This window comes from Microcaecilia unicolor, chromosome 7, assembly GCF_901765095.1.
Source record: "Microcaecilia unicolor chromosome 7, aMicUni1.1, whole genome shotgun sequence".
In the NCBI taxonomy this organism is placed as follows: domain Eukaryota; kingdom Metazoa; phylum Chordata; class Amphibia; order Gymnophiona; family Siphonopidae; genus Microcaecilia; species Microcaecilia unicolor.
Genome location: NC_044037.1, coordinates 210,407,584 through 210,425,840, shown reverse-complemented (window position 1 = coordinate 210,425,840; position 18,257 = coordinate 210,407,584). Strand labels below are relative to the sequence as shown.

At 43.2% G+C, this 18,257-nt stretch overlaps 1 protein-coding gene across 3 annotated transcripts in view; it reads left to right on the top strand.

Moving 5' to 3' along the window:
* Positions 1 to 17,767, top strand: part of ITGAV (integrin subunit alpha V) — a 162,164-nt gene extending 144,397 nt beyond the window's left edge. For all 3 annotated transcript variants that reach the window (XM_030210296.1, XM_030210295.1, XM_030210294.1), the window contains 4 exons: positions 9,295 to 9,408; positions 9,536 to 9,643; positions 11,856 to 11,978; positions 16,545 to 17,767. In XM_030210296.1, coding sequence (XP_030066156.1) covers positions 9,295 to 9,408; positions 9,536 to 9,643; positions 11,856 to 11,978; positions 16,545 to 16,640 — 441 coding nt within the window. In that variant the 3' untranslated portion in view covers positions 16,641 to 17,767. The remainder of the gene's footprint in view (positions 1 to 9,294; positions 9,409 to 9,535; positions 9,644 to 11,855; positions 11,979 to 16,544) is intronic.
* Positions 17,768 to 18,257: the final 490 nt, after the last annotated feature.

Genomic DNA, 18,257 nt, shown 5'->3' with positions numbered 1-18,257 from the left:
GATATACCGTCTTTCTGAGGTTTTTGCAACTGCATTCAAAGCGGTTTACATATATTCAGGTACTTATTTTGTACCAGGGGCAATGGAGGGTTAAGTGACTTGCCCAGAGTCACAAGGAGCTGCAGTGGGAATTGAACTCAGTTCCCCAGGATCAAAGTCCACTGCACTAACCACTAGGCTATTATATTATGGACAGATGAAGAACCGGGTGTGTCACCTACTTCCTATATACAAGAGATTCGTCTCTTAAGGATGTTCACCTCTGATGGTCCTTATTATTTAAAAAATAAGGTTTGAGAGTGTTCTTTGATGCCATTTAACACTGTTTTGTACTATTAATGGTCGTCAATAAAAATGATTTAAACTAAAAAAAAAAAATAAGGTTTGAATTGGGAGAACCTAGAGTAATCATAGGGTTAGGGTTAGGGTTAGGGTTATATTTAATGCTGTAGTTGTGAAAAAATATATACATTTAAGTTTGATAATTGGATACTTATGAACTCATCATAGATTATATGTTTTGAAATTCCTCCTTAAAACCCAACAGTGAAACCCAATCTTAGTACACATCGATTACTTCTGCAGACATTTTGTTGGGTACTCCCATAGGATGCACGCAGTCAACCAAACACCAGAAATCAAACTGAATCAACAGTAGCCCAGACATGTTTCATGTGAAAAATAAAATTTTAATCAGGTTTAAGTAATTATCAATATGCCAGAATTTCCGAAGGCTCTTGGGGCTTGATTCTGAAAATTCTATTAACGTAACGTGTGTCAAAAATATGCTTTGATCAAGAGACAAAAAACGATGACAGAATTCAAAATGTAGTGGGATGAACACAGAGGATCTGTAATTAGAAAATGGAGGGTATTAAAAAAAAAACCCCAAAAACCTAAACTTAAGTGGCTGAATGTGTGTGGATGAGTCAAGTGACTCTTAGATGACGACTCCGGTTGTGATGAACTGGGACCGGTGCCAGGCAGACTTGTACGTTATATGTCCCACAAATGACAAGACAGGCTGGAATGGGCTTTGACAGTAACTCCAGTAGTTGGAATGTAAAGACAGGGCTGGGCGGACTTCCATTGTCTATGTCCCAGAAACGCCAAAAAAGACCATGGTCAAGTATTTTACATCACATTCACTGTTGATTTAATCATGAATTGATAATGAGTGTGACAATTGGGCAGACTGGACGGACCATTCAGGTCTTTATCTGCTGTCCAGGGTAAACAACAGATGGCGAATAGAACACAATGGGACACCAATATGACAGACCAAATCGGATTTATTCGATGAACGTAGACTTGATGCAGCCTGGTTGTTCTTTGTACCTGCAGTCCGCACGACCACCGACACACCAAATTGGACTTATTCAGTGAAAATAGACCCAATGCTGTTCTTTTTGCCAGCAGTCCACATGACCACTAATTTAAATTGCTGCTGATTTATATACATAAGACTGAGTTCTCTTTACCAACATTATTTAGTTCACTGCTGTGCAAAGTGGAGATTATACCCCTGATGCAGGCAACTGCTGAAATTTGGCCACATTGGGTCTATGTTCATAGCATATATCCAATTTGGTGTGTCATACTGTTTGTCATGTTGTGTTCTGTTCTCCATCCATTGTTTACCCTGACCTCCTTGTGCCAGGTCATCCTGTTGATCACTGATCCTGGCTTGTCCAGAAATAAGCTTTGCAAAATCTGGTGCCATATATGCATATAAAAATACTGAGCAAAACTTATACGTCCTAATCTCTCATATGGCGGGGATATAAATTATCCTAAGGTGCCTTTGTAATACAAGGCCTCGACAGCGACTTTTTCACGTGAGAAACACAGCCTCATGACTTGCTGAATTCATCATCGGTCCAGCTGTATCTCTGATTTATTTTCTGTGTTTCTTTCTTAGTGGCCCTTTTACTAAGCCGCGTAAGCGTCTATGTGCGCCCAACGCGCGCCAAAATGGAGTTACCGCCCACTTACCGTATGGCTCTTGTGGAAATTCCATTTTTGGTGTGCGTCCGATACACATGGCCGAAAAATAATTTTTATTTTCGGACATGCGTATCAGATGCGCGTAGGTTATTACCGTGTGAGACTTTACCGCTAGATCGATAACTGGCGGTAAGTTCGCTGACCCAGAATTGACACGCGGCAAAAAAAAATTTTTAATGCATTTTTTACAGGTGCACTGAAAAATGATTCTGTGCGCGCCAAAAACACTACCTCAGTGCACCTTTGTAAAAGGACCCCTTACTTTCTATCAAACATTTCAAAATGTATTCCCATATATAAAATTTCAGTCATGTCGTTATCTCAATAAGACTTTGTTCATCAGGACCCCAATGATCCCAATATTCAGCAGCACTTAATTTGGATAGGAGCAGCTTCTACCTGGATAAATTCCATTTGCCAGGGCCATATTCAGAGGTTCAGCAGTATTATCTGGACAATGCCACAAACAAATCATCTCTTTCTTCCTCAGTACTATCCAGATAGCACCGGGGCAGTCCAAGGGCAGACTGAAGACAGAACTGGAAGAAATCTGAGTAGTTCTAATATTCAGTGCTGGGCAAATAAGGACAGCAAAAGAACTATGGATTACCTACGCTGAGTATCAGTGGTACCTGGATAACTTCTAGTGACTGCTGTATACGTAGCTATTTAGCACAGATGTCCGGGATTGCTTGTTTCTGAATATCTGAGTATAAATTTACATGCTGACTGCGGTGTTTAAATATTGGAGGGTTTGGATTCCAGTATTTATGATAGTTTTTTCTGAACTGATATGCAAGGGGATTGGGTGATGTATTCCGTTCTAGCATGCATTTTTGGCCAGGCTGTGTGCAGTCCCTGATAACCATAGAACAGTTATTGCCTGGCACTGTTTTAATGCCAAAATGGTAACTGCTGTAAGAGGCCTATTTACTAAGCAGCATTAGATCTTTAACACAGGTTTTAAAACACATTTAAAACAGCTGATCAGAAGCTCTGTTCTCAAGTCATATTTTCCAAATAAATCTATATTATTTTATGGTTGGGTGATTTCAGTGTTTCCTGATGTTGCTAAAAGTACCCAATTGAGAAGGAAGTCCTTTTGTGTTTTGAAACCTATTCCCCCCCCACCCCCTTTACAAATCCATGCAGTAATGCTGACACAACCCATTCACTTTGAATGGCATTACTGCACTGGCAGCCGCTAGCTAGCACGGCTTTGTAAAAGGGTGGGGGGGGGGCTAAGGTTGTGCTTTGGAAGGTATATTTTTTCTCAAGTATCCATGTAAGTGTCATGTCACATTGGGAAATAATCAATATCCTCCTAATATTCAGTGCTGTTTAACTTGCCAGAACGGCTGCTGACCGGTTAAATAGTGCTTTAACTGGCTGTCCGCCGATATTCAGTGGGGAAACCAGCTATCCCCCGCTGAATATCCGTGGCCAGCGGGTTATATCACGTGATATAACCAACTATCCACCGATTTTGAAACCAGGTCAGGTTTAGTGGCCATATTTGACGGCTTGAAAACCTGGTATATCTTTGCCGGTTTGAAGATAACCAGTTAAGTCTGAATATTGACTTAGCCAGTTATCTTCAAATCGGCCAAAAATAAACCAGATATTCAGGGGTCCTTTTACTAAGCCACGGTAGAAAATAGCCTGTGGTAGTGTAGACGCATATAATGGGCACGCACAGGGCCAGTTTTTACCCCATCTATAAAAAAATGGCTTTTTTATTTAATGAGATCGGAAAAGGGCATGTGGTAAAAATGAAACCAGTGCACTCCCAAAACTGGCCTGAGCTCTTAATGCCACCCATTAATCTAGCGGTAAAGGCTCATGCGCTACACTTGTGGTGACCAGTCGGCGCACGCCAAGTGCCGATTACTGACGGAGCAGGCGCGTGTAGGTGGAAATAAATAATTCATCCACTCGTTATGGATGTGTGCCAAATCTGAAATTACTGCCAGGAGGGTGTGCTGACCTGGCGGTAGTCTCATTTGGGCGCGTGCAGCCTACCGTGTCTTAGTAAAAGGGTCCCTCAAATGCTAGTTACCAGAAGTGCCCCGGCATTGAATATTCAGGCTTAGCACCAACCGCGGGAGTTAGTCTGTATAACTCCGACAGTCTGAACATCTGCCCCTATGTTTTTTGGGAATCTAGGCAGTTAAAACTGACAATTAAAGAAAAATCTGATGTATCTGGTAATCTCTGAAGTATTTTAGGTAAATAGATATGGTTTTGGTGGATGACTCTAGTTAATGGGAGAGAACAGTTATTTTTTACTGTTTGTGGTATTATCTTTGTTAATTTGTAGGAGGGTTTTCTTTTTTTCTTTTTTCTATATTTCTTACATGTTTTCGGGGTTTAAGCTGTATTCTTTATGATGTGGACTTGATGATTTTGTTTTCTTATAGTGGCCCAGTTTGATGACTAAACCTTTTCTTTGTACTTTCTACATTTACTTGTATACATAATTGTATGCTAATTTGATAAAGCAATTTTTTTTAAAAAACCCAGCTGTTGTGCTAATACGCGATAGAGGGAGGTAAGGGGCAGAAAGTATACTTGACAGTTAAAGTGGATTAATCTTGCAATGCATTCATGCTAATATGGCAGATAAGATGGAATGGTCACCCACACCTTCGTAGTTAACCATCCTGCTTATTTTCGAAGGAGAAGGGCGGCCATCTTCAGATACAAATCGGGAGATGGCTGGCCTTCTCCTAATGCTGGCCAAATCGGTATAATCGAAAGACGATTTTGGCCAGCTTCTACTGCTTTCCGTCGCAGGGCCAGCCAAAGTTCAAGGGGGCGTGTCGGCAGTGTACCGAAGGCGGGATGGGGGCGTGGTTAAGAGATGGCCGGCCTCGGCCAATAATGGAAAAAAGAAGGCCGGCCCTGACTAGTGTATAATTATACTACAGCAAGAGGCCCTCACTGGATGCCCACCGGAAGGGTGGAAGGCCAGATTTTAGGACTCAGGCTGTAAAAATAACAGCTAGGTTTAAAAATCTATGACAGGCTGAGCAAGGACTTGCTTTTCCTGCAAGTTAATATGTGTTCTAGCTTGAGACCTATCCACTGGAATAGTGGTGGGCCAAGCTACATAGCTTTAAACAGCTGAAGAGCACTGACTAGGCCTGAAACCAGCTGATGGCCTTATAGCAGAGAGCCTGCAAGAGTCTTAATGAAATCTGGTACAACTTTCAAATTGAATGTAACACATACGATGTAGAAATTATGGACGAAAATGGAAAGTTTGGTTTGTAAGATGGAGAATGTTTTTAATAAGTTGGCACCCAGATCACAAGATGATATAAGACAGAGATGTCCATGTTTTGATGTTTGGATGTCCGTATCTAGGGAGATGTCCATGTTTGGATGTTTGGATGTCCGTATCTAGGGAGATGTTGACAAAAAGGGAAATTGCGCAATAACTTGCAATAGCTAAAACGGAACTTCATAAGAACAAATTGTTGACAAAAAAGGAAATTGCGCAATTCCCATAGACTTGTATTAGGACCAGATACTATATAAGAGAAGGGCATCAGATAGATCGTTGGAGGTTCTCCCCAACACATCTAGGACGCAGAGCTCCAGTCAGCTGAATCCAGAATTTGCCTGATGAATGTATCTGATTAAAGTCTGATTTGGTAAGAATAAAAAGACTATTTCTTTAACTACACTGTTTCTGTCCTTGCTTCAATTTATTCTCTATCTTCTATCTGTTTTGCAAACTAACACACACACACACAAGTAAGATTTCTCATTGAACATGAATAGCCAAAGATTTATTTAGATCCAAAGAGACAGAAAGCTGTGGTCATGGGAATAAGATGTGAACTGAGCCTTCTGATGCCTCCCCCGCACCAATACATACCCATGGGAAGGGATGTCATTGGAATTCAGGGAGGCGGTTAGAAAGATATTCGAAGACCAGACCCTCTGTACACCTCCGGGTGGAAGGATCCCACGGGGGTCTATAGAGGGGTAGTTAAACACTAGCATTTGGCCGACTTTCCTTGGCCCCTTTTTGTTCATGACCAAGCCTCAAAAAGGTGCCCGAACTGACCAGATGACCACTGGAGGGAATCGGGGATCACCTCCCCTTACTCCCTCAGTGGTCACCAAGCCCCTCCCACCCCCACCCCCCCAAAAAAATTAAAACATATTTTTTTGCCAGCCTCAAATGTCATACCCAGCTCCATCATAGCACTATGCAGGTCCCTGGAGCAGTTTTAGTGGGTACTGCAGTGCACTTCAGGCAGGCGGACCCATCCCCATCCCCATCCCCCCCTACCTGTTACACATGTGGTGGTAAATGGGAGCCCTCCAAAACCCACCTGAAACCCACTGTACCCACATGTGAGTGCCCCCTGTTACCCTTTAAGGGTTATGGTAGTGTTGTACAGTTGTGGGTAGTTTTTTTTTTTTTTTTGGGGGGGGGGTTGGGGGCTCAGCACCCAAGGTAAGGGAGCTATGCACCTGGGATCAATTTGTGAAGTCCACTGCCGTGCCCCCTAGGGTGCCCGGTTGGTGTCCTGGTATGTGAGGGGGACCAGTGCACTACAAATGCTGGCTCCTTTCACGACCAAATGGCTTGAATTTGGCTGGGTTTGGGATGGCCGCCATTAGTTTCCATTATCGGCAAAAACCAATGGCGGCCATCTCTAACGCTGGCAATTTCTAAGGGCGGCCCAAATGTTGAGATTTGACCGGCCCCGACCGTATTATCGAAACGAAAGATGGCCGGCCATCTTGTTTCGATAATACAGTCGGATACGCCGCTTGACGGGGCCGTCATTAGAGATGGCAGCCCTTGTAGATGGCCGGCCCCGTTCGATTATGCCCCTCCGTGTTATTGGCCATGCCAATAATGCACAATGCAGCCACACGTTAAATGTTGGGGGCTCCTTTTCCCTATGTACAAGGAACGTCGCTTGCAATTGCTGTAGTGGCTTTGCATTTACCTCATATTTACTTTTGCCATTAATCTGGATTAGTAAATTGGTTCCTAAGTCTGTTGCAAAGAAAGGCCCATAGGAATGCATTGGGGTCTCTAACGTTTAGCGCTCCCACAATTTTAGCAGCTCAACTTGGTTCTAGCATCACATCAAACTTGTCTCACATTACCATACACAGTGACATTTCTCATTCAAGGTTAAGTATCTTTCAGTATTGTAGCATGAAGGTGGGGGAGTAGCTACATCAGTGTGTTTTTCCCAACCCTTCCTGGGGACTGCATAGTCAGGTTTTTAGGACATTGAGGGCCAGTGCAAGGATAGTTGATGTCCTAGGGGAACCTTTGTTCTTGCATCTTCCTTCCCCATAACACATCTACCTACCGGTTGCAGCTCTGGAATAGCATCCCTCCACTTTCTCACCCCGCTTAGAATCCTTCATCTCTTCTCTGCACTAGCATTCGTTATGACACTGAGAGTATTCGATCCCTGTAGTGCCTTGAGCACATGGTCACATTCAGAAGTCATTATCATTCTGTCCTTTTCCTCCCTCTCACATGCTCCCTCATTCTGTTTCTTTCCCTCTTATGCTCTTATTCTATTTCTTTCCTCCTCATGCAAATACTAGTTGTCTCTTCCATACTTACTTATTTGTTCTTTTCCCCCAAGTTCCCAGGGATGGTGTTATGACAAATAGCACCCTGGGAAACGTTATCATTGGCACCTCTCCCTCCTCTGGATATCCACTTGCTTCTTTATTCAGGCATTCTCTCTCCTTCTCCCTCCAGATTTTCTGTCCTCTCCCCGTTCTTCAGGCATGTCCCCGCCCCCCATTTATCCATTCTCTCACCTTCCCTTGAGTCATTCTCTCTCTCCGTCCATTCCTTCAGGTATTCTTCCCTTTCTATCTTCCACCTTTCCACCAGCCATTCTTTTTCACCATGTACTTTCATCCAAATGTTCTCTCCCTTTCGTTTCAGCTCCATTCTTGCTTTTTTTTGTTTTGTGTTTGTCCATCCCTTCAGGCATTTTCCCCTCTTTATCTCATTCTTTCTCTCTACTACCAGGCATTCTCTCTCCGTCCTTTCCTCCATATTATTCCCTCCTTCCCTCCCCCAGGCCCTTTTTACTACATCCCTGCTGCATCACAATCCCAGGTAGGTCTCTCTTCTTGCTCCCTTATAGGTCTTTCTCTCCCTGTCATTCCTTCCTCTTTGTTGGTTTTACTCTTGCTGCTCCTTCCCATCCCATCCTGTGTAGATGCCTCTCTTCCTGCCAGCCCCTCCCCACTTTGATCCTTCTGCTGGAAATCTTGGTAAATCAAGTATTTTAATAAACATAAACACAATTCTAGATACTTTAATTTTCTCTTTCTATCCCCTGACAGCCATGGCCCTGCCACTTCTATGGGTTCACTGGGTTGGGAAGAGAAATGGCACTCACTGGAGTGGAGGAGTAGCCTAATGGTTAGTGCAGCAGGCTTTGATCCTGTCAACCTGGGTTCAGTTCCCATTGCAGCTCCTTGTGAACTTGGGCAAGTCACTTAACCCTCCATTGCCCCAAGTACAAAAAACTTAGATTGTGAGCCCCCTAGGGACAGAGAAAGTACCTATATATAATGTGTACAGCGTTGCGTATATCTAGTAGCACTATAGAAATGATTAGTAGTAGTAGTAGCAGCAGCACTAGCATGCTACTTTCCTCCCTCAAGAGGGGGGGGGGGGGCAGTCGCATGGTATGGGTCCATGATTATGGTATTTTGTAGTTCATGTCACAAGACTGGCCTCATGTAGCAGAAGAAGCTGAGACACTATTAAGTGTCATTCCTCTTGCTGACTGCACTGCTTGGGGGGGGGGGGGGGGGGAGGTGTCATATGTAGGTGGACCTGACCTAGCTCAAGGAGCAATTGTGGTGGTACCTCAGGTGATGCCCAGCTCACCCTACCAAAACATGCATATCTGCATCCAAAAGTTTCCAGGTTTTAGTGCCTTCAGAATCTCAGCACTCTAGGCAGTTGCCTACTTGTTTAATGGAATTGCCAGTCCTGAGGTTATCCACAATGTGTATGCAGTAGACAAAGTTGCATGCAGTGGAGGCCACGCTTCTGGAAATGCAGCTGATATTCATTATGGATATCCTGTGGGGTCTCCAGGACAGGTTTGAGAAGTTGTGACCTAAGCAGTCGTGAGATACAGTCTTACTGGAATCATAACAACGAGGGTCATTAGACAGCTAGAATCTTTTGCTAACAATTTTTACTTCAATATATGAAATGAACTAAGTCAGTGGCTGAGGTTTTTTTTTTCTTTGTGCTTCCAGGGCTGTGGAATGGCTGAGTGCTTGAAAATAACCTGTCAGGTTGGGCGGCTTGACAGAGGGAAGCGGGCAATCCTATATGTAAGGTCACGACTCTGGACTCAGACATTCATGAACGTGAGTATTGAACATTGACCACTGCTTCTTCCCATTCAGGTCTGTCTTCATTTTAAGAAAGATTGTGTATTTTTGAAAGTACACCTCTGCTAGTAAAGTGACAATTTTTTGTTTATGTTTGGAACAGAGTGAAAACCAGAATCGTTCATATTCTCTCAAATCATCAGCTTCATTCAGTGTTATAGAATTTCCCTATAAGAACTTTCAGCCTGTGGACATCAGCAATTCCACTGAGGTAAGTAGGAAAGTGCACCTGGACCTGATTGTGCTTTCTGTCTCTTATACAAGGATTTTCAAAGACTTACTTACCTTATATGTAGTCCCTCTAACAGGGTGTCCGTTTGGAATCTCTACCATTTTATACAAACTGAGCAGTTATCATCAAACTTACTTTATTAAGGAGGTCATTTTAGAGCATCTAGATGTGTAAATAGCAACATCTATATATCTACATTGCATAACCATGCAATTAGCGATTTTAGGGGGATAATAAGGTGAGGGGAAAATCAGGCTTTTACCACACCTTAATGTAGCACAAGTCAACAGGGGCGTAGCCAGACACCCAATTTTGGGTGGGCCTAGGTCCAAGATGGGTGGGCCTAGGCCCAAGATGGGTGGGCAGAAGAACCCCACCCAGTCCTACAGGTGATTTGGAGGGGCATAATTGAACGCGAACGCCCATCTCCATTGGCGCCTATCTCGGAGGACGGGTACGCAAAGGGGCAGGACAGATCGTATTTTCAAAAAAGATGGACGTCCATCTTTTGTTTCGATAATACGGTTTGTGCCGGGCAAATGCATCGCATTTGGGCGGATTTGAGCTGGGCGGTATCGGTTTTCAGCGATAATGGAAACCGAAGGCGCCCAGCTCAAAAACGAACAAATCCAAGGCATTTGGTTGTGGGAGGGGCCAGGATTCGTAGTGCACTGGTCCCCCTGACATGCCAGGACACCAACCGGGCACCCTAGAGGGCACTTGTAAAAAGTAAAAAAACAAATTAAAATACCTCCCAGGTGCATAGCTCCCTTCCCTTGGGTGCTGAGCCCCCCAAAATCCCCCCCAAAACCCACTGCCAACAACTCTACAACATTACCATAGCACTTATGGCTGAAGGGGGGCACCTAGATGTGGGTACAGTGGGTTTTGGGGGCAGTTTGGAGAGCTCCCATTTAGCAGCACAAGTGTAACAGGTAGGGGGGGATGGGCCTGGGTCCACCTGCCTGAAGTCCACTGCATCCACTAACAACTGCTCCAGGAACCTGTATACTGCTGTCATGGAGCTGGGTATGACATTTGAGGCTGGCATACAGGCTGGGAAAAAAAGATTTTAAAGTTGTTTTGTTTTGGTGGGAAGGGGTTAGTGAAGACTGGGGGAGTCAGGGGAGGTCATCCCCGATTCCCTCCGGTGGTCATCTGGGCAGTTGGGGCACTTTTTGGGGACTTGTTTGTGTCAAAAGGGTCCAAAAAAAGTGACCCAAATTCTCGCTTCTGGCGCCCTTTTTTTTTCCATTATCGGCCGAGCGTGCCCATCTCTCCTCGGCCCCAGTCTCGCCTTCACCATGCCTCTGACACGCCCCCGTCAACTTTGTTCATTCCCGTGACAGAGTGCAGTTGGAGGCGCCCAAAATCGGCTTTCGATTATACCGATTTGGGCGCCCATGAGGGAAAGACGCCCATCTCCCGATTTGGGTCGAAATATGGGCATCTTTCTCTTTCGAAAATACGCTGGTTGGTCTCTCCTTCTCTCGCCTGCATGCCATATGGTCTCAAACATCCCCCCTCTCCCACATACCTTTTAAATAGCAGATTTTCACATAGATGTGCTGCTACTGGGTGGGCCTGAGTCCAAAGTGGGTGGGCATAGGCCCACCCAGGCCCACCCTTGGCTACGCCACTGGCACAAGAGTGACTAAACTGCAGTAACTTAATACCACAGCCTCACAAACAACATTAAATTTTCATCCTGGGAGCATCAGGCAGCAAAACTGTATCCAAATGCTTCCGGATACTTCTTGAAGGAGCCAGGCAAAATGATAGGGAGGTCCCCATCATGAGCTCTCCAATCAAAACCCCCTCTTCTGAAGGCCCCCCACATCTGATCCCCCCCCCATTCAAGGTCCCCTAAAGATCCTCCCATTGCAGCCCCCTCCCACCCAGATGCCTCCCAATTTCAACATCCGCACTCAGAAGCCTCCCAAATTACAGCCTTCCCACCCTGAAGGCCCCCCAGTCAGCTAATGCCCACCTTACCCTCCCATAGACCCCCGTCAGGCCTACCTTGGAAATCCCCTGTTGCTCCTGTCCCATCAGATACCTAGTTCAAAATGGTGTTTCTTGTCCCCTAGTAGTAGGTGTTTTGTGGTATTATATTCACATATGCAAGCAAAATGCAAGTTAGAGAGTCTGGCTATTATCTTTTAACACGTGATATATTTGTGTTTTGTAGGTATCCACCAACGTGTTATGGGTTACTACAGGTCCTAACCTGCCTGTGCCTGTCTGGGTTATCATTTTAGCTGTTCTAGCAGGCTTATTGCTTTTATCACTTATGGTCTTTGTGATGTACAAGGTGAGGATAATTACAGTCTGAGTCAAATAATTGTATGTGTCCTTCCAAAAAAAACGTGTTATTTTGGAGGGCAATTTTATGAGCCATTTCTACAGGTAGGCTTTTGTATAATTTGTCTGAGCTCTATGTGGGTAAAAGTGTAAAATAACAGCCTTTCATTATATCTTTTTACCTGATATGAGTGTAGGCATTCCTGAGGAAGGAGTTGGGGTGGAATTTGGAATTATGTGCATATGTTATATAGAACGTGAAGACAATAATTATTTTATACTGGAAGCAAATATTTTAAATAAATTCAAATGTTACTTTCATAGACATTTATGTATAGATTGGACCATTAGATAGTGACTTCAGCCAAACCTCTATATTCCGTGCTCAGTGTTGCATCGTCACTCAATTTGTCATCGGTCCCTTTTTTTTAACTATTTAACAAGCAGATAGTGACAAGCACGTCTTGAAACTTGGGGGCCCTTTTACTAATCCATGGTAGGCATTAGAGCACGCCTACTGTGCAGCAAAAGCATTGCTGCAGGACGCACTGAGGAGTCCCATGGTAGTGTGCCCATCGGCGCTCGCTAATCCCTCGCTAAAAAATTTGTATTTTTTGTTGCATGAGGCGTGTCTATGGGAGGAGAGTAGGTGTGCCCTATGCTAATTAATTAGGTAGCGTGGGTACATTTCCGCGCATTGCCCGATTAGGGCCCGGTTAGGGCGGGAGCCCTTGGCGCCTTCAAAATAGGTGGCGATAAAGGTTCCTGCGGTAATGGCCACACGTTAAGTAGGAAATTAGTGTGTGGCCATGAATAAGATAGAAATGTGGCCATTTTACCTCCCCACTAAAAGTGGCCGTAGTGCGCGAGAAACCCACATGCTAAACACAGCGTCAGCCACTTGTAGCTTAAAGGGAAACAGTTTAAGCAAAACATTAAACAATAGTAATATCAAAAAATTAACTATTGAGAAGTTTGCTGTGCTCAGCATGGTTTCAACAATTATTTTGACATGCTCTACTGTTGGTGAGGGAGCAAGTTTAAGCAATTCTGCTTTGCATGGGTCTAATATGCAGGAACCTTTGGAGAAACTGGCCAAAGTAGATATGAATTCCTGGGAATTGAGGGCATTGAACGATGCACAATGTCGATCGGTTGGACCTCTTGTCTTCTATGTCAGATTTATTCTATTTTCTTTCAGTGATGGAGATGGAATGGACTTAGTAGTTTCTCCACAGTTTGCAAAGTCATGTGAGAAAAGTTTTGTTACCTCAACCTTTTGCAAGGGCTTTGTGAAGAACTTTGCTAGTTGAAAGAGGGCACGGCACGAGAGGAATTACTGCTGTTTGTTTACTTATGGTGTAATATTTTTGTTTCTCAGTTCTAATCAAATGTCCTTTCCAATTGTCTACAGGATTTTTTTAGGTCTTTTAATTCCTGGTTGTACCAAGGGTTTATAGCTGCTCCATGAACTTTTCTTCTAGAGGTGATATTTCATCTAGAGATAATTTGATTGCTAGGATCCAATTGGATACCAGTTTCTCTGGAGGGGGTGCTGGTTCTTGATGGAGTCTCGAAACAACACTCCCCCATAGTTTTATTGCATGTATTTTGCCTCTAGATATTATTGTTTCTCTCTGTATTTTTCTTTGTTTGGAGTATGTTATGGGAATGTTGAATTCTTGTAATTTGTGGTCAGACCAAATGAGGGTAGATGAGTATTTTGTTTTCTGGATCTGGTCCTGTTGGGGACTGGGGACAGACAGGGCATCTATTAAATGACCGTCCTTATGTGTAGGCTGTTCACTGATTAATTTTCAGTCCAGGACTTTTAGGTACCCTATTAGGGATTGGACATCCTGGGAATTCTTATCTATCTATCTATCTATCTATCTATCTATCTATCTATCTATCTATCTATCTATCTATCTATCTATCTATCTATCTATCTATCTATCTATCTATCTATCTATCTATCTATCTTCATGCCCCCTAGGAGAATAGTTGTTGGATTTGTTGTTACACATTGCATATAAAAGTGCCTGACTGTCGGTATCGTAGAACTATTCTGTGTCCCGGTGATGTGGGGATGTTTGGATTTTCAAAAACATACCCTCTAGGTCTTTGTGTGTTATGTTGTGTATCAATTTTACATGCAGGTCTGAACGATAAATCACCGAGATCCCTTCTCTTCTCTTGTCCGTCCTGTAAAATGAGTATATCAAATACTTATGAAGGCAAATTGGTTGCTGTATTGTTGTGTCTTTCTTAGTTAACCATTTTTCCACGATGCAAATTAGATCAAGATTCTTTGATGCATTTTTTAGATCAATGAGGTCTCTATTGATGTCATATTAGTTCCTAACAAATCTAGTGATAAAGTAGTCCAATGAGATGTAGTACTCATTTGAGGTTAAAGAAGGATTTTCCATTTTATGTGTTGTTAGTGATTTGTTTCATGTGTTTGTGTTCTTGCCTTTGGTTTGGGTCTGTTTCTTGTATTGCCTGCTGGTTGTGACAACCGGGATTGGAGCAGTCTGTTAAGTAGTGGAGGTTGACTCCTTATCTGTAGACTGACCTTAGGTTTCTCGCAGGGCCCCTCAGTGATATAGATATTCAGGCAGCCTCCAACATGATTTGTTTCTCTTCTCTGCATCAGGGTAAAGGCTCCTTTTACCCATCCATTGGAGAACTAATATAATGAAGTGGTAGCTGAATGGATAAAAGGAGCCTCTACCCTGATGCAGAGAAGCAAAACGTCATATTTATATTACTGAGTTTGAGTTTCAAGATAACTGCTTGTCACTATTTGCTTGTTAAATAGTTATAAAATACTCTTAAAAAAAGGAACTGATGATGAATTGAATGACGATGCAACATTGAGCACTGAATATAGAGGTTTGACTGAAGTCACTATCTGATGGTCCAATTTATACTTAAATGTCTGTGGAAGTAACATTATATTATATAAAATAAATGCAAATGCATGTAAATTCTCCCAGGACATCTGCAAGGGCCTGAGAGCAGGTGTAAACATCTGTGAGTGTTTTCTAGGTAGGGAAGGTGGGGAGGGGAGTAATCTTTATTAAGATACTTAAACATCTAGTACCATTTATAAAACAGACATAACTTATGCACATATGTACAAAACATGAGAAAAGTTTTGAACCCCAAAAATACAGCATACAATACAAAAAACAACTGGGTCAAACAACTTCACACCTTAATAATTATATTGAAAAAAATCTTTCAAACATTTTTGATTTTGATTTAATTTTAATGTATGTACATTTTTCTAAGAATTTTCCTATCAATAATTTTCCTATCAATAATTGACCTGATAGTGGAGGAAAGGGACCTCGGACAACCTCAATAACAGTGTTTCACAGTGTTTCTTAGGGGTTTCATATATTTGTCATTCACAGATCCAGAAAAATCTCCATCGTTTATTCATGCTTTAAAGTTTTATCAGAGGTACTTTCACAAGAATTTATTACAGCTCCATACTTGTGAAACTACAGCCAACTGTAGCAAACTAACTTCTTAGTGTTTTCCATTTCAAATGCAGCCGTACACCAATAAAAATGCCAGTAATTGAAAATCAAATTATAAATTGCTTCAAGGAGGTTTTTCTGGAGCTGTGAATGACAGACATATGACACCCTTAACAACACTGTGAACAGTATTATTGAGAGTGTCTAAGGTGCTTTTCTTCCATCATTAAATTAATTTATTGATAGGAAAATTAATAGAAAATGTGTAGTACCGCAAGGCTGCTGCGAGAGGTTGTGACATCCATTTTCTGAAAGCAACCACAAGGGGCAGGAACGATTGGGCTTGCTCCTGCCCCTGTTGCCCCCCAGTGGACCACCAGGGATATTAGGTAGGCCCGGGAGTCTACCGAGATGAGAGGAGGTTGAGGGGTTGGGTGGTCATTCCAGGGGATAAGAAGGGCTTGTGATTTTCACAGGCTGGGGGAGATGAAGGGAAGGAGAGGGGCTGTATCAGGGTGTGGAAGCGGGATCGGGGGGCTTAAAAAACAGAAAAAGGTTATGCGGGTCCCGTCCAATATTCAATGCCGAGACCCGCATAGCTAGCCCGGCCAAGTTAGGACAGCTTTTCAGCTGTCCTAACTTGGCTGGGTTAGCAGTGCAGGTCCCTGCACTGAATATTGCCAGCACCTGCATAACCGTTGGTTCCTCCCCAGTGACGCCCCTTGTACTGTTCCTAATCTGCCCACTTTCAACATGGATGTTTAGAGACGATATTCAGTGGCGCTGCCTGGGTTACTTCTGCTGAATTTCGGCAGTTGAACAGTTCAAAGCAATTTAAGCGGTCCAGAGCCTCTCCTGACTGTTTAAATTGCTCTGAATATCGGGCCCCTTATGTTAATGAATCTAGATGAAATGTAAAGCACTTTTTGTTAATATTAGAGTAGATGATGACAATATATACATTACTTACCATGCTTTCATTCATCAAATGTTGAAGTGCAAAGAGCCTCTATATATGAAGACGATATAGTGAATGTATTCGGACATGATCCAGATCATTTATTTTTTTATCCACATTTTAGTTTGGTTTCTTTAAACGTGTGCGACCACCACAAGAAGAACCAGAGAGAGAACAGCTCCAGCCCCATGAAAATGGTGAAGGAGCAACCGAAGCGTGATTTTCATTTCCTCTTTGTAAGGCGCTGGAGACCTACTGATGCCTTCTTAATGGTGACTTCCTGATCACCCACAACCCTCCAGGATGGCACTGCTGCTAATTTTATAAACCGTGGGAATAGTCTTAAGAATATGGGTGATATTTTTTTGTCCCTTTTATGTGTGGGTTTGGGGACAAATCCAATGCACTGACTGTTGAAGCTAACCTACATTTTAAGAGACCATTTCCTTTCGCATACACTTCATTCTGGTATAACCTGCATTACAGCAATACAGAGGGTTGCTAAAGTTCTGCATTAAGAAAGCTTTTGTTGTTTGATGATTTTAGTATTTTTTTTTAAATCTAGGACTTTTAATGCACCCAGTCTCTAAATCTTTTATTCAGACTATCATGCTCGTTGATTATTTTATGTGCTATACTATTGTTTATATTTTTATGACTGTTTTGACTTTTTGTGTAGGTGTCTTTGCAACCTAAATAGCAAAATATCTGTCTAACTAAAGTACCCCATTTGGATTTGAGAATATTTCTTGCCTTTTCTAAATCTGAGCTCAAGGTGAGTTATCTCCCTGCCCATCTAATAGTACCTGAGACAATGGGGGGAGGAAGTGAGTGGACCAAAGTCACTCAGTGGGAGAAGCGGGATTTGAACTCTGGCTTTCCTAATATGCAACCCACTCATGAACCTGCGCCTCCATCCCATACTGATTTAGCATCCTCCATGTCAACCCACTCATCCTGGTGTAAATTTAAGAAGTCATTATTTAATATAGAAGACTGTACACATTTTATTGCACTTTAATTTTCCACCTTTGCTTTTGTTGAAACCTGCCACTGCATTCCAGTTTTTCCTCTCTGTTCAGAAGTTTGGCACAGATGAGCTCTGTTGTGAAAAGATTCCCAATCCACTAAGTCAATTGGCACTATACAAGGTTTGCTAGCAATAAGCCAGGTTTTGAAATGTATTGGTAAGTTATCTTCTTTGTAACCATTAGCAATTAGCTACACTCTGTAGGGGTGATTCTCAAAAAGGTCAGTTACAGTTAGGCACCTAGGGCCAGATTCTGTATATGGCACTTAAAAAATCAACGCGGAAAACATTTCCGTCTAAGCATATTCTGTAAGATTTAGCCGCAGTGTATAGAATACGTTTAGCTGATATCCCAACGCCTAAAACTATGGACCTCCATTTACACCATTGAAAATGTGGCATAAATCCTGGTGCATAGATTTACATAGGGTTACCATTTTGTGTCCTCTGAAAAAGAGGACACATGTCACGCCCCCCTACCCCGCCCCGCCACACCTCATGCCCCGGTCTGGCTGGGGATTCAAAATGGCCACCGAGAGTTGAAGCGGCCTCACGAGAGTTCAACTCTCGGCGGCCATTTTGAATCCCCAGCCAGACCGAGAAGGATGATAGACAGGGGAGGCAGCGCTCCGGGCAGGAAAGAGGGGGCTCTTTCCTGCCCCGAAGACGTCACTAGACCACCAGGGAACATGGTAAGGAAGGGGAGGGGACGGGAGACCAGACCCACGGCGCCGATCGCCAACCCACACGCCCACCGCACGCACACGCCTGCCCGCACCCGCGCCCACGTTTGTCCAGAAATCCGGA